The following is a 13,751-nucleotide window of genomic DNA, read 5'->3' on the forward strand; positions in this document are numbered from 1 at the left end:
CCTGTATTCCCATAGGAGACATAATACATCAGCTCTAGTTTTATTCTCTATACTGTTAGTACATGACCAGAATATGAAGGCTATTTTTCAGTAGGTAGAAACTCATATTTAAGGTAATTTGGGGAATTGCGTATGCCCTAAATACTTGTCTGCCTTTGATAAAACTAGAGTGATAATTTAGTGCCTAGGCCACTTTTGAGATACTGAAAATTCTTTATACATAAGAATTGATCTATAACTCAAATGAAGTTATCATAATCAGTAGATCTAATTTATTATGTGCCTACTTTATAGTCGTCGTTTCATCAGACCCTGTTAGTGGGTAGAAAGATTTCAAATACATGACATCCATCTTCAAGGAGCCTTTGGTATAGTAAGAAATGAATATAACCCTCTAACAAAGTAAAAATTTGTTATTGTTATAAATGTGGTTAAAAGTGCAATGGGAATTCAGAAAAGGAGATTACTATTTGGTGGAAAATAGTGAGGATTTGAAGAACTAATGGAAGAGGTGTCTTAAAAGCTATGTTGTCCTAGGAAATTTAAACTTTATTTGTAGGCAGTGGAGAAGCACTAATAGCTTTGAAAAAGATAAGGCTGCAAAGTTAACCAGTTGAATGAATGGTTCCTGGCAGGTACATGGTGCTTGTTATTGTATATATTGGACTGGAGGCGGGAGATCTGTTAGGTAGATTCAAAGGGAATAGACTTTGGCTTAGATTAGAGGGATAGAGAGTTCAGATGGCTTGGATGATGGATTCTATTTATAAAACTAAGGATGTTGGGAGGGGAAATGTGTTTGAGGTAAGGTAAGGGAGAAGTTGATGGTGGAGGTGAGTAATTTTGGAGTTTGAGTTGCTTGTGGAACTCTCCACATGGCTTCATTTAGCATAAATTTGCAATCTTCGGAGATTGAGGTGATAGATAAGTGAAGTCCTGAGGATGAGTAAGAGATAATAGAGCTTCATTGTTTAGACTCTTGCACTCTTGAGATAGGGCTAGGATGACTGAGAAACCAAACCTTTAATTTCATTTCAATTAATTTAAATTTAAATGGCCACATGTGGCCAGTGGCTACTGTATTGGAAAATACAGACATAGAACATATCAAGAGTTGCAGAAAATTCTGTTAGATGGTGCATTACTACAAAGGAGAGGAGGCTTAGGATGAAGCAGAAACAGGTTCCAGAGAAAACCTAGAAGGCTGCAGTGGCACAGAAGCCAAAATGGAGAGGTCACATAAAGGTATCAGAGGACAAGCATTGAATCTGAAGACAAGGGAATCATTGGTTATCTCGGAAGAAGGAGTTTCTCTAGAGTTATAAATATGAAATCCAAATTGTGAAAGAGTTGAGAAATGTTGTAGTAGTAGGTAATAGAGGTCAAAAGGTAACTATTTTGTATCCGCCCCCCCTCCTCCCCATTTGCTTCTATTTTTTGTCCTCACAAGCATTTGTAGGAGGCCTTTAGTACATTTTTGTGTCCCCAGTACACAACCAAGACTAGGTAGGCAGGCAGGCATCTAGGGACGGAGGCTGCAAAGTGAAAAGCAGCAACACAGCACCAGCACGAAGCTGGACAAATTGGAAGATAGTGCTTAGTGCGGAAGATTTTTTAAAGTTGAGCTCTTGGAGAATAGAGCTCATGAAATGGAACATTTGACTCTCCAGCATGGTGGCTGAATTGGTGCTTTTTTGGGCTATTGGGAAATCTCTGGTAAATACTGAAATTGCAGTGTTGGAAGCTGTGTTATAGATGTTGAAGCTGTGCAGGGTATGATGGTTGAACATGAGGGATGTGGGAGATGGGTATGTGACATTTTAAAAACTTGACTATAGAAAATTTCACACATATATGAGCAGAATAGTATAATGAACCCTGAGTTACCCCATACCTACCTTCAGCAGTTTCCAGCATTCTGTCATTCTTATTTTGTTTATATACCACTACCCACTTGATTATTTTTATTCTTATTTTACAGGGTTTTTTTTTTTTTTAAGGTCTAATTTCCATTCAGGGAGCTACATGAATGTTAAGGTATCAGTTTTGAAAAATGAATACACCCCATGAATTTTATTGGAGTCTCTAACATTCCCATCTGCCCAGGAAGTTCCTTTATTGCATGTGACATTTCGACATGACCACTTTCATCCAACGGATATTTTCCTGTAGCCTAACATCTAACCGGAACACCTTTTTTACTTCCAAGACTCTCTTGCCTCATTCCTGAGGTTCACTTCACCCCAGCCCTCATCCCATCTTTGGCCTCATCTTCTCAGTAGTCTCTGTCCTCCTGCTGACCAGGGACACCAGAGATACTGAGGTATTGGTATTATTTTTCCCATTTCTTGGTGACTCCCATTTGCACATTTTAATATAGCTCTTTTGATGTGCCCTTTTAAAAATGGTCTTGATAAAGTACCCTTGTTGAATGGTAAGACTGAGCCAGTTGCTGAAATCTTGCGGGAAATCTGAGAGTGTGTGCTGCGGAGCGTGGTAGAGAGTCATGGGGAGGACTTTTAGAAGGCCACCTGGGTGGATGGTGCAGACCCCTAAGAGATGAAGGTCATTGGGAGAGGAGAGTGGAATATGATCTGGAGGTGACGGGGAAAGTAGAAGGAAAAGGGATGTAGGAAGTAATGGGATCTTGGTCTATCAGGGAAACGACAGGAGTACTTCCTAAGGGGATGGTTGAGGAGGCAGATGAGTTTATTCACATCAGAAAATGTGTTTCACTGGGCTGTGTGGAAAGGCTAGGAAAGGAGAAGTTAGGGTTTGTATGGAAAATAGGGGGATTTAGGAATGAGTTGGGAGGTTTTAGAGGGTAGGTAGGCTTTTATACCTACCTTTATACCTTTGATGGGGTCTGAGGAGACTGGGGTTAGGGAACGATGTATGGAGGGATATCTTTGTGACGAGGCTTGGGGTGCAGGGTAGTATAGGGGAAACAAGAAAGAACATATTAAATGTTTTAACTGTAGGGATCTGTAGAAGTGAGCCCGAGAGTTCCTGGTACAGTGTTGATGTGGTTGTTTTGGCCTCAACAAATGACCTAGCAGGTGCGTGTCTTGGTTGTTAATAGCAACTCCTTATGCTTTATTTGGGTTGTGCATTGATGGACCAGGACGGCCCTCCAGTGGGACATGCCTTTGCAGATAGGCCATCTGGTGCTGGGTTTTCTTATAACATCATTGCTTAGAACCATACTCTCCTTTGTATTTGAAAACACTGCCGCTGGTGGTAGGTTTGTTTCTGAATGCCTCTGTGGGTGGAAGGAACCACTGGGTGACCGAGTGTTCTCTTTATATGTCACACACACAGACGTTGTTCAGATACGAGCACTTGCAGCTGTTCACGGAGCCTGTCACCACTTGCCTGAGGGCATTGTTTGGAGAAGACCATTCTGTGTCCAGTTCTTGCTGTGTGAGACTATATCGCTGCTGTGGTTTCTGAAACTGTGCTTCCTGATGTCTTAAAGCCATTTTCCTTTTCCTTTTTGAAGTTAATCTAATTTACGTGGCCCAGAGAGCAGGTGCTTGGACGTTCTGCTTTTGTCCATTTCCTACACATCTCCCAGGGTAGTGTGGTGAGATAATAGTGGGATGGTTCGGAGCTTGCTCTATGGAATCAGACTTGGTCTACACTTAAAGGCTGTGTGGCCTGCTTTCGCTGAACCTCAGTGATCATATCTATATAGCGGGGATGCTAATATCTACTGCCTAGGATTACTCTGATTATGAAATGCTATATCACTGGATATATATATCCACTTTCACTGGATATATCACTTGATGTTACTGTGGTGACTGTTGATACTTTTGTTTTCTGTTTTCATTGTTGGTACCAGGCTGTGGTCAAAGGTCTCACCATCAGTGAGTCTACCTATATCTAGGTCATGGTTAATGTGGTTCATGGCTATTCATCCATTCAGTCGTTATTGCTCGTGTGCCCTTCCGTGTGTCAGCTGCTTTCACATATTTGTGTTATTATTTGATCCTCATTACAACTGTGTTATTCTCCTTTTGCAGATGAAGCTGAAACTGCAAATTTGTGGCTCATGTAGAATAGCAGAGCAAGGACTAGAATGCAGGCTTTTCTGACTCTTAAGCCCTGGTGCTGTTTTTCTTGTATCACAGCTATTCCAGAATTCTCTTCTGCCCTCTTGCTTGCTTTCTTCCCTTACTTTCCTTCAGAACTTTAATGTACTTTCGGCTGTCACCTTGGTGAACCTTTGTTCTCTAGCCTTAATTTAGAGCTTAATCTTAAGCTCTAGTTTCATATATTCATATGTATTGCCTGAAACATAATCGGTGCTTAGTAAATACTTTTGGATGACTCTAGTCAGAGGTCTAAAATTTTTTTTTTAAAGATTTTATTTATTTATTTGACAGAGAGAGAGATCACAAGTAGGCAGAGAGGCAGGCAGAGAGACAGAGGGGCAAGCAGGCTCCCTGCTGAGCAGAGAGCAGATATGGGGCTGGATTCCAGGACCTGAGACCATGACCTGAGCCAAAAGCAGAGGTTTAATCCACGGAGCCACCCAGGCGCCCCTAGAGGTCTAAATTTGAACTCAGCTTTACTACATTTTTCTACTGAACCTCCTGTCATTAGGCTCATGTTTAGAGTCATTTTTTTTTCAGTTTTTTTTATTTTGGTGAAATGTATATAACAAAATTTGCCATTTTAACCATTTGAAGTGCACAGCTCAGTAGTATTAAATGCATTCATGATGTTGTGCAACCACGACCATTCATTTCTAGAGCTCTTTCATCTTTTTTTTTTTAATTAAAGATTTATTCATTCAGTTGAGAGAGAGAAAATACATGCACATGGAGGGAGGAGCAGAGGCAGAGGGAGAGAGAGAATCTGTAAGCATACTCACTGCTGAGTGTGGATCTGCATGTGGAGCTCGATCCTATTACCCTGAGACCACGACCTGAGCACAAAGCAAGAGTCAGATGCTTGCTTATATGACTGAGCCATCCAGGGAGCTCCTAAAACTCTTTCATCTTGTGAAATGATGAAATGATAACTATCATTCTTTTTGTTTCTATAATTTTGGCTACTCTAAATACCTCCTCCGAGTGGAATCCTACAGTGTCTGTCTTTTTCTGACTGGCTCATTTCAGTGAACATAATGTCCTGGAGGTTAATCTGTATCGTGGCATAAGTCAGAATGTCCGGGGGGCCTGGGTGGCTCAGTTGTTAAGCGTCTGCTTTCGGCTCAGGTTACCATCCCGGTATCCTGGGATCGAGCCCCATGTCAGGCTCTCTGCTCAGCAGGGAACCTGCTTCTCCCTCTCGCTCTGCCTGCTGCTTCCCCTACTTGTGCTCCCCTCCTTCAAATAAATAAATAAATAAATAAAATCTTAAAAAAGAAAGTCAGAATGTCTTTTTTAAGGTTGAATAATGTTGCATCATATGTATGTACTGCATCTTGTTTATCCATTCATTCATTGATGGACACTTGGGTTGGCTTCCACCTTTTAGCTGTTATGAATGTTGCTGTGAATATGAGTATATAGCTACCTCTTTGAGACTCTACTTTCAGTTCTTTTGCATATATCCTCACAAATGGAATTGCTGGATCATGTGATAATTATATTTTTAATTTTTTGAGGAACCACCATACTGTTTTCCATAGCGACTATATCATACATTTTCATCAGCAGTGCTCAGAAGTTCTAATTTCTTTGCATGCTTGCCAACACTTAAATATTTTGTTTTGTTTTGTTTTGGGATAGTAGTTATCCTCATGGGTGTGGGGTGCTGTGTTATGGTTTTGATTTGCATTTGCCTAATGATTAGTGATGTTGAGTATCTTTCATGTGTTTATTGACCATATTTTCTTTGAATTCATGCATATTTTCTTTGTTGGAGAGTCATTTTTTATAATTCTGTATTAAAAGTATCTTCAAAGGATAGTTCTGTTTGCTAAATGCCTAAAGTACATTGAAGGGGTTAGTGCTGGGCAGTGTTTGTAAAGATGGTTGTTGCAAAGTATCTAAAGAATGGGACTGGGGAAGTTTGACCTTCAGAAAAAAAATTGTTGGGTGGGATTTATGGGGTAAACAGATACAGGGAAATCAATAGATAAGGAGAGATTTCATTCAACATAAGGAACATTTGATAATATTGGAATTAATTGTGTTGAGTTCTTCACCTTTGAAAGTGGTAAATTAGAAACAGGATTTCTGGGTTGTAGCTAAAGGGATTCCTTCATCAGACCAGATGGCCCTCAAAAGCCCTTCTAGCTTTGAGTTTTGGAGAGCTCATTTCAAAACATCTTCAAGCTGTATTTATTTTTTCTCTAATATTTATTCCCAGTGCTAAGCTCTAGCTTAGCTTTTCGTTGCCATAAGTTTGGATTATGTAGTAACTTTCTAATTGGTCACCTGATCTTCCTAATTCCCTTACCTCTTTATCTTGCATGCTGTTACCCAGTTAAATTTTTTAACAGCTTTTTGAGACACAATTTACATACTATCAAGTTCACCTGTTAAAGTGTGCAATTCAATTTTTTACTTTTTTTTTTTAAGATTTTACTTATTTAATTTCACAGACAGAGATCACAAGTAGGCAGAGAGGCAGGCAGAGAGAGAGAGGAAGGGAAGCAGGCTCCCTGCCGAGCAGAGAGCCTGATGCGGGGCTTGATCTCAGGACCCTGGGATCGTGACCTGAGCCGAAGGCAGAGGCTTTAACCCACCGAGCCACCCAGGGACCCCAAAAGTGTGCAATTCAATTTTTTAAAATTAAAAAAAGAGGCACCTGGGTGGCTCAGTCAGTTAACTATCTGCCTTTGGCTCAGGTTATGATCTCAGGGTCCTCGTTCCTCTGGCATTCCCCCTGCTTTTGTTGTCTTGCTCTCTCTCTCCGTCCAAAAATAAATAAAATCTTAAAAAAAATTTAAAAATTTAAAAGTAATCTCTACACCAAACATGTGTTAGAACTCGTTGCCCTGAGACCAAGAGTTGCACGCTCTACTGGCTGGGTTAGCCAGGCACCCTCAATTTAATTTTTTTTAAAAGTATATTTAGAATTGTACAAGCATCATATCAGAATCAAATTTTAGGCCATTTTCATTACCCCCAAAAGAAACCTCACACCCATTAGCAGTTACTCCCTGTTCCCCTTAACCACCAGGTCTTGGCAACCACTCTCAACTATGTAAAACATGGCTTTCATTGTGTTACTGTCCAGCAAGGAGGCCTTCAGTGTCTTCCTTATGCATATGATTAAGAAAACATTTTTGGGGGCACTTGGGCGACCTAGTTGGTTGAGCATCTGATTCTTGGCTTCAGGTCAGGTCATGATCTCAGGATTGTGAGATCAAGCTCTGTGTCTGGCTCCATGCTTAGTGGGGAGTCTGCGTGAAATTCTCTCCTTTTTCTACCCCTACTCAAATCAATCAATCAATCAATCAATCTTTAAGAAAACATTTCTCACCTGGAGTTCCTGTTTTTCCATAATCTGATTTCAGCTCATTTTTCCAATTTTGACTTACACCCTTCCTCAGTTTGAATATCCAGCTCTTGCTCATCTGTTTCTTGTTCTTATTGAGAATGCTGTGTGCATTCCTTTTGGTTTCCACTCTTCTTGTATTTAAATAAATCTGTATACGCTTTGAGAGCTAACTTAAGTCCTGCCCTTTCTGTGAATCCTTCCCTGAGTGATATCACTTACAATGAATTCTCCTTTAAGCTTGAACTTCCCATAGCACCCCCTATTATAAAACCTTCTTTTACATTTAATTGTTGACTCTCTTGTGGGAACTCTTCTGTTGTGTTTTTCAGTTTTTTTGTGTGTGGATGTTGATATCCTGAATTGATTATAAGCTTCTTAGAGGCAGGGACCATGTATACTTTTTCTTTCTATCTTCTGTAGCTTAGCTGAGCGTATGGTTGTGCACAAAATAGTATGTAAGAATAATGGAATGACTAGAGCCAGCATTGAGCAGAATGCTTAATTTTTTTTTAAAGCCTTTTTTTTTTTTGAAGATTTTATTTATTTATTTGACAGAGAGAGAGATCACAAGTAGGCAGAGCAATAGGCGGCAGGTGGCGGGGGGAGCAGGCTCCCCGCTGAGCAGAGGGCCTGATGTGGGGCTCCATCCCAGGACCCTGAGATCATGACCTAAGCCGAAGGCAGAGGCTTAACCCACTGAGCCACCCAGGCGCCCCCAGAATGCTTCATTTGAATTCTGTGACAACCACAGACTTCAGTCTACTGGACATGTCCATGTTTTTACCAACTGAGCTATCTGCATTCACACATGTCCATGTTTTTAGGTGACTTTGCTTTGCCTAGAGCCTGATACCACATTCCTTCATTAATTCATTCAGTAAATGCTACTGGTGCTGTACTTTGTTTACTCATTTTTCAAAACCCTGTTTTTGATTTAGTTAACTTTCTCTTATTGCTGTGATGTAGCTGAATTCTCTGATAGCCTTCAGTTCTGCATCATTCTTGAAATCTCCTGCTGTTTATAGGACTTTCTTATGGTCGATTAGTACATTACCACAGCCTCTATAGACCTATACAGTACCATTGTTATACGGACTATAAGATCTTATTATTATAGGTTGGTGCATAACCTCAGTCTCTGTAGTCCCATTATTATGTACTTTGTGGTGTAATACACCATGAAAATACCATGTTCTGAGAAGTTGCAGGATGATGAGTGCTATGGGAGACTGTTGCATTCCTCAAGTCACTTATGGGTTGATTGCAAATGTAGAATAGCACTTTTAATTTGAAACCATAGCAAGAAAAGTAATATGTTTTAAGTGTTAGGAGTTATACAGAAATGAATAATAAAAATGTCTAGATTCTTAAGGAGCTCACAGTCTCATGGTACACAACTGAGTTTAAAAACCCAAATGGTTCTAAGACAATACCATGAGTATTGTAGTAGAGAAGTGGGTGCTTAGGTTGATAGCCGCCCTGAAGTAGGGTGTGATTTCTTCTGCTGTGGCAGAATTATAGTTTGGGAGCTGGAGGAGACCTTATGAGCCCTTTGAGAACAGGGTATTTTTCTCTCCCAGCACCTAGCACAGTGTCTGGAATATGGAAGGTAATTAATAAATGATAAATGAATAATCATCTATACTGTGCTGTCTTACATGGTAGATACTGAGTACTTGAAACATGGCTAGTTGGAATTGAGATGTGCTATGTTAAGAGCTCACCGGATTTTAAAGACATATTTAAGATAATGTGTGTAAAAAATCACAATTTTTTATATTGATTATATATTGAAATGGTACTTATTTGATGTATTAGATTAAATATGTGATTAAAATCAGTATACCTATTTCTTTTCACTTTTAAAAAATACAACTACTAGAAAATAAAAAAATTACGCATGTCTTATATTATGTCAGACAATGCTGATCTTATTCAGCTGCCTTAGACAATGTGATTTGACCGCAGTCACAAAGAGCAGAGGTACCTTAAAATTGAGAATTTACATGTTGAATTTCTTGACTTCTGGTTCAGTTTTCTTTATAGCCCTAAATTAGTACAATGTAAATACATAAATTTTGAGGTTAAAATGACATCAGTTTGGTCTTATCAGGGATGACCTGATCTCCCTGTAATCCACTCAAAACTATGGGAAGTACGGGTTCTGTTATGATCCTGACTTTACAGTTATGAAATCTCAGTCTTAGGGTGGTACACTCAAGGTCACATAGCTAATAATGCACAGAATTTAAGCTAGAACTGTGAGAAACTGACAGGAACCTGGGGATTTTTCCTACATAAGGACAGGCCTATAAGCGTTGGGGACTCTTGAGTTCATAGAGCTGAGGATGAATGTATTAATGAATATGCCCCCCCCCAAAAAGTTTAAAAATCCATTGCAGAATGTGTGGGTATGTGGATGAATATGTGCTTATGCAAGTACATGAGAGACAGAGACAGAGGGTTTGGGGGGAAAGAGAGGGATAAGAGAGAATGAATGCATGAAATTAATTTTGAAGACTGGGTCCTCATGCTTCCATCTTTCCTGCTTCTTTTATCTTTCTTTCCTGATTCTCTTCCCCTTTCTTTTCTTTTCTTTTTTTTTTTTTAAGAGGGAAGAGGAGGGGGGAGGGAGGGGCCGAGGGAAAGGGAGAAAGAGAATCCCAAGCAGTCTCCACCCCCAGCCCAGAGCCCTACATGGGGCTCACTGTCAGGACCCTGAGATCATGACCTGAGCCAAAATCAAGAGTCAGATGCTCAACCAACTGATCCACCCAGGCACCCTCTCTTCCCATTTCTGACGTTGAAATTACTTACCGTACTCCCATTTTCGTCATTCAACTCAGTTCAGTTCCGATCAGTGTACCTGTCTGAACAGATGTGTATCAGCGTGGTTATAATGGTTCTCTTTGGGTTTCAGGTGATTTAAAATTCTATTCTCTGTGTCATTTGACTTTTTTATACAATAACATATACCAAGAAAAACCAGATTTAAAAAACAGCAAATATATTTTCATTTGAAAGAAAAAAATCAATATGCTTAATAGTTTTTATTCCAAAAATAAACCTTTCACCCTAAAATTTCAGAGTCCCATAACTTCCTTTCTCCCATTCCATTCTTTATGGCTTCAATTTCATAGTCCCCAGGTGAATTAGAGTTAAGTCTCCAAAGGCCAGTGCTGTAATATACTGTCTCTTGGTCATAGAGATGAGCTTTCTTGTAGAGGTAGCATTTATTTCTTTAGCCAAGATGTTTATGTTTTGGGGGGGCAGATTGTTTGTAAACAATAGTAGCTCAGGGTGGTCATATTCTGCAACTATTTTTAAATACTTTGACTCTAAACAGACTGCTGTGTTTATGTCAGAATGAGACCTCGGTTCTTACTCAGCTCCCAGTCTGATAATTTTCTTTTCCAAATTACCCTGCAAATTTATTTGTTGTCAGAACCTTTGAAAAGTCCCTATTTTTCAGTTTGCTTTTCACTGTTTATTGACCTGGTTTATGTTCTTTTAAGACGCTAGTGATCAAAGAGAAGATGTGTATATTGGAAACCACATGCCCTGCCCTGAAAACCTCAATGGTTACTGCATCCATGGGAAGTGTGAATTCATCTATTCGACTCAGAAGGCTTCTTGTAGGTAGGTGAACGCCTTCAGGTCAGAGGTGAGGAATTTTTTCCTTCAGTCACTGCTATGTAGAAAGCAATGAAATACGGATTAAATATTACCAAAGAGTAATATTTATTTGCACTTGAGTCAAAAAATAAATTAGTGGCATCATTTGGAAAGCACTGATAAGTATAGTATGCAAAATCAAAACCAGATGTCATATTAGGGTTTTAAGATTGTGGACTTAACATTTTTAATACATTTTTTCATATAAAAATATGCCATATTCCAGCACTATTTTGGTTCAGGCAATCTGTCACAAGGTGATTTAGGGACTAAAGAATGTGTTAAGAACAGAGAACATGTAACTCAAATAAAACATAACACTAAAATAGATTTCTAAAAATAAGGGAATGGGGATGTGGAACCAGGTGTGAGGAGAGAAGTGGAAATGGGAAAGGTGTAAATCTTCAACTGTCTGATGCCAGAGAGGTTCTGTGACTTGTTCAAGGTCAGCAGCAGCAAAACTAGATCTCAGATTTCCTGACTCTCAGCCTAATGATGTAATGATGGTAATGCTTTTTGCTGTTCTGTGTCTGTTTGCTGGTAGCCCTTCTTGCTGCTGCTGCGAGCTAATCCTCTACCTCCTGTCGGTCTCCTTAGCCGGCTAATGTTTCCACAGACGAGGGGAGATTGCTGTCATTCTGCTCACTCCTGCCTCCTGCAGTTGGGCCAGAATCCTTTTTTCTCTTTCTTAGTCGAAACATCAAAACATGGAAAAATACTATACTTTTCTTTTGTTCTGTTAGAAGCCAGTGGATCTTTCTCTCCAGAAAGTGAAAGAAAGCTGTTTGAAATCAGGTCTCCTGATCCCTCTACCCTTAGCTCCCTTATCCTGGCTTTTTTGTCTTCCTCCTCTCCTCCTGCTTAAAAAGTAAAACAAAAATACTATACTCTGTTAATGGTTAAACAATTCTTTATTAAGCTTTTGACTTTTTCTTGATCGAAAGTGCCCCTTGACTTCAATGGAGCTATTACTCTGCTCCCACCTCCCCTTTCTTGAATGTTAAAGAAACACAGCTGTACAGAGGGGAGCAGGCCAATTTTAAAACAAAGTCATTCAGGGGAGTCCTCATATCCATCCCACGTGGCATGCATATCTTGATAGAAGTTCAGATCGTGGTGTTCTCTTAGGATAGGGCATCTTTCAGGATACCTAAAAGTGAAGGATGAGAGAGGTCGATGTCCTGATAGTGAAGTGATACCAGGTCACTTTGCAGCATTTACTTTTCCAGTAATTGACAGTGAGATGATTGAATGGTATAAGCTGTTAAAGGCTTTGGGAGCAGGTCCACGATGGGCCAGTTCTTGTTTGTGCTCTTCAGAAGTTACTTAAATGTTTAAGCCTCATTTTCTCATTTCTAAAATTATAATAATAATACCTACCTCCTAAAATTGTTGCTAAATTTAAATTGTTGCTAAAACTAAGTGAGATAATACATGCAAAGTGCTTAGCACAATATCTGGTCTTTGGTATACATTTAATAAATAGCAGTTAACATTAGGAGGTTGTAAGTGTTGTTTGGTTAGGGATTCTGTTTTGCTAACTCTGTCTTCCCAGCGTCTAGGGTGGGGCCTGGTCCAGTAGCTACTGAGTAACTATTTTTTGAATGCCATGTAATGATGATCAATTTTTCCTTCTTCAGACTAGAGATGTTTTTTAAATGCCAGAGAATCTCTTTTCTGCACTCTTGTAACTCCTAAAAAGCAAGTAGATCTTTTTCTTTGTCTCAGCATTTACAAAGTCTGCAAGAATCAGGCCATAACATCACGTGTGCTTTGACTAGTAGGTGGATGTGTTTGGGTAGCAGGAAGCAGGCAGGGATGAACAACCGTTAGCCACAGTCCTGTTGTTAGGTTAGAATTTTCTAGCATTATCCCACCATTAATTTGTTTGTTTACTTATTACTTACTTTGTAGCAAATTCTTCCTGGCCCTTGGGTCTCAAATTCAAATGTGACAGGGACCCAGAGATCTTGGCTTCCAAAAAACCCACCATTTGGTAGACGAGACTAATAATAAAACAGTTAAAATATAATATGAAAAATGGTGCCATACATAGATAGACATACACGAGATGATTTGGGACGTCGGACAAGGAATTTCAGCCCGAGGAGGGTGAGCGACATGGTGAGAAGAGGGGCAGGTCTTACACAGGAACATTTGTGCCACCCCAGGAGCTTGCCCTTTATTTGAAAGGTAGTAAGAAGCCACTTAAGGATTTAAGTTAAGGAAGTTGTGATCAGATCCGAAAGCTACTCTGAGGTTTTGTGGAAAATAGATCAGGAGACTGAATGTCAGTAAGGAGTGAGAACCTGAACTAAGGAAAGGAGTTACAGTTTCACTGAGTTTGGCGGATGAATTGCAGAGAGAAGATACAGTGATTCGACCCCTAGGTTTTGGTGACCAGTTGGGTTTGTGGGGGAGCTGATGGAGAGTCGTGGGAAGGAGGAGTCAAGAGTGTCTCCTGGGTTTCTGGCTGAGGCAGAATTGAGTGGAGAAAGGGAATGGGAAGAGGGAGGAGCTTTAGGGGGAAATGATGTTCAGTGTATTATGCTTGTTCTCGGGTGCCTGTGGGGGATACACTTATAGGTGTCTAGTAGGCTGTGGGATATATA

At 39.9% G+C, this 13,751-nt stretch overlaps 1 protein-coding gene across 1 annotated transcript in view; it reads left to right on the top strand.

Moving 5' to 3' along the window:
* Window positions 1–13,751, top strand: part of TMEFF1 (transmembrane protein with EGF like and two follistatin like domains 1) — an 84,241-nt gene that overhangs the window by 60,088 nt on the left and 10,402 nt on the right. The window contains exon 8 of the mRNA XM_080819183.1: window positions 10,980–11,103. Within this exon, the coding sequence (XP_080675309.1) occupies window positions 10,980–11,103 (124 nt within the window). The remainder of the gene's footprint in view (window positions 1–10,979; window positions 11,104–13,751) is intronic.

Source organism: Martes martes (genome assembly GCF_963455335.1).
Source record: "Martes martes genome assembly, chromosome: 12".
NCBI classification, from domain to species: domain Eukaryota; kingdom Metazoa; phylum Chordata; class Mammalia; order Carnivora; family Mustelidae; genus Martes; species Martes martes.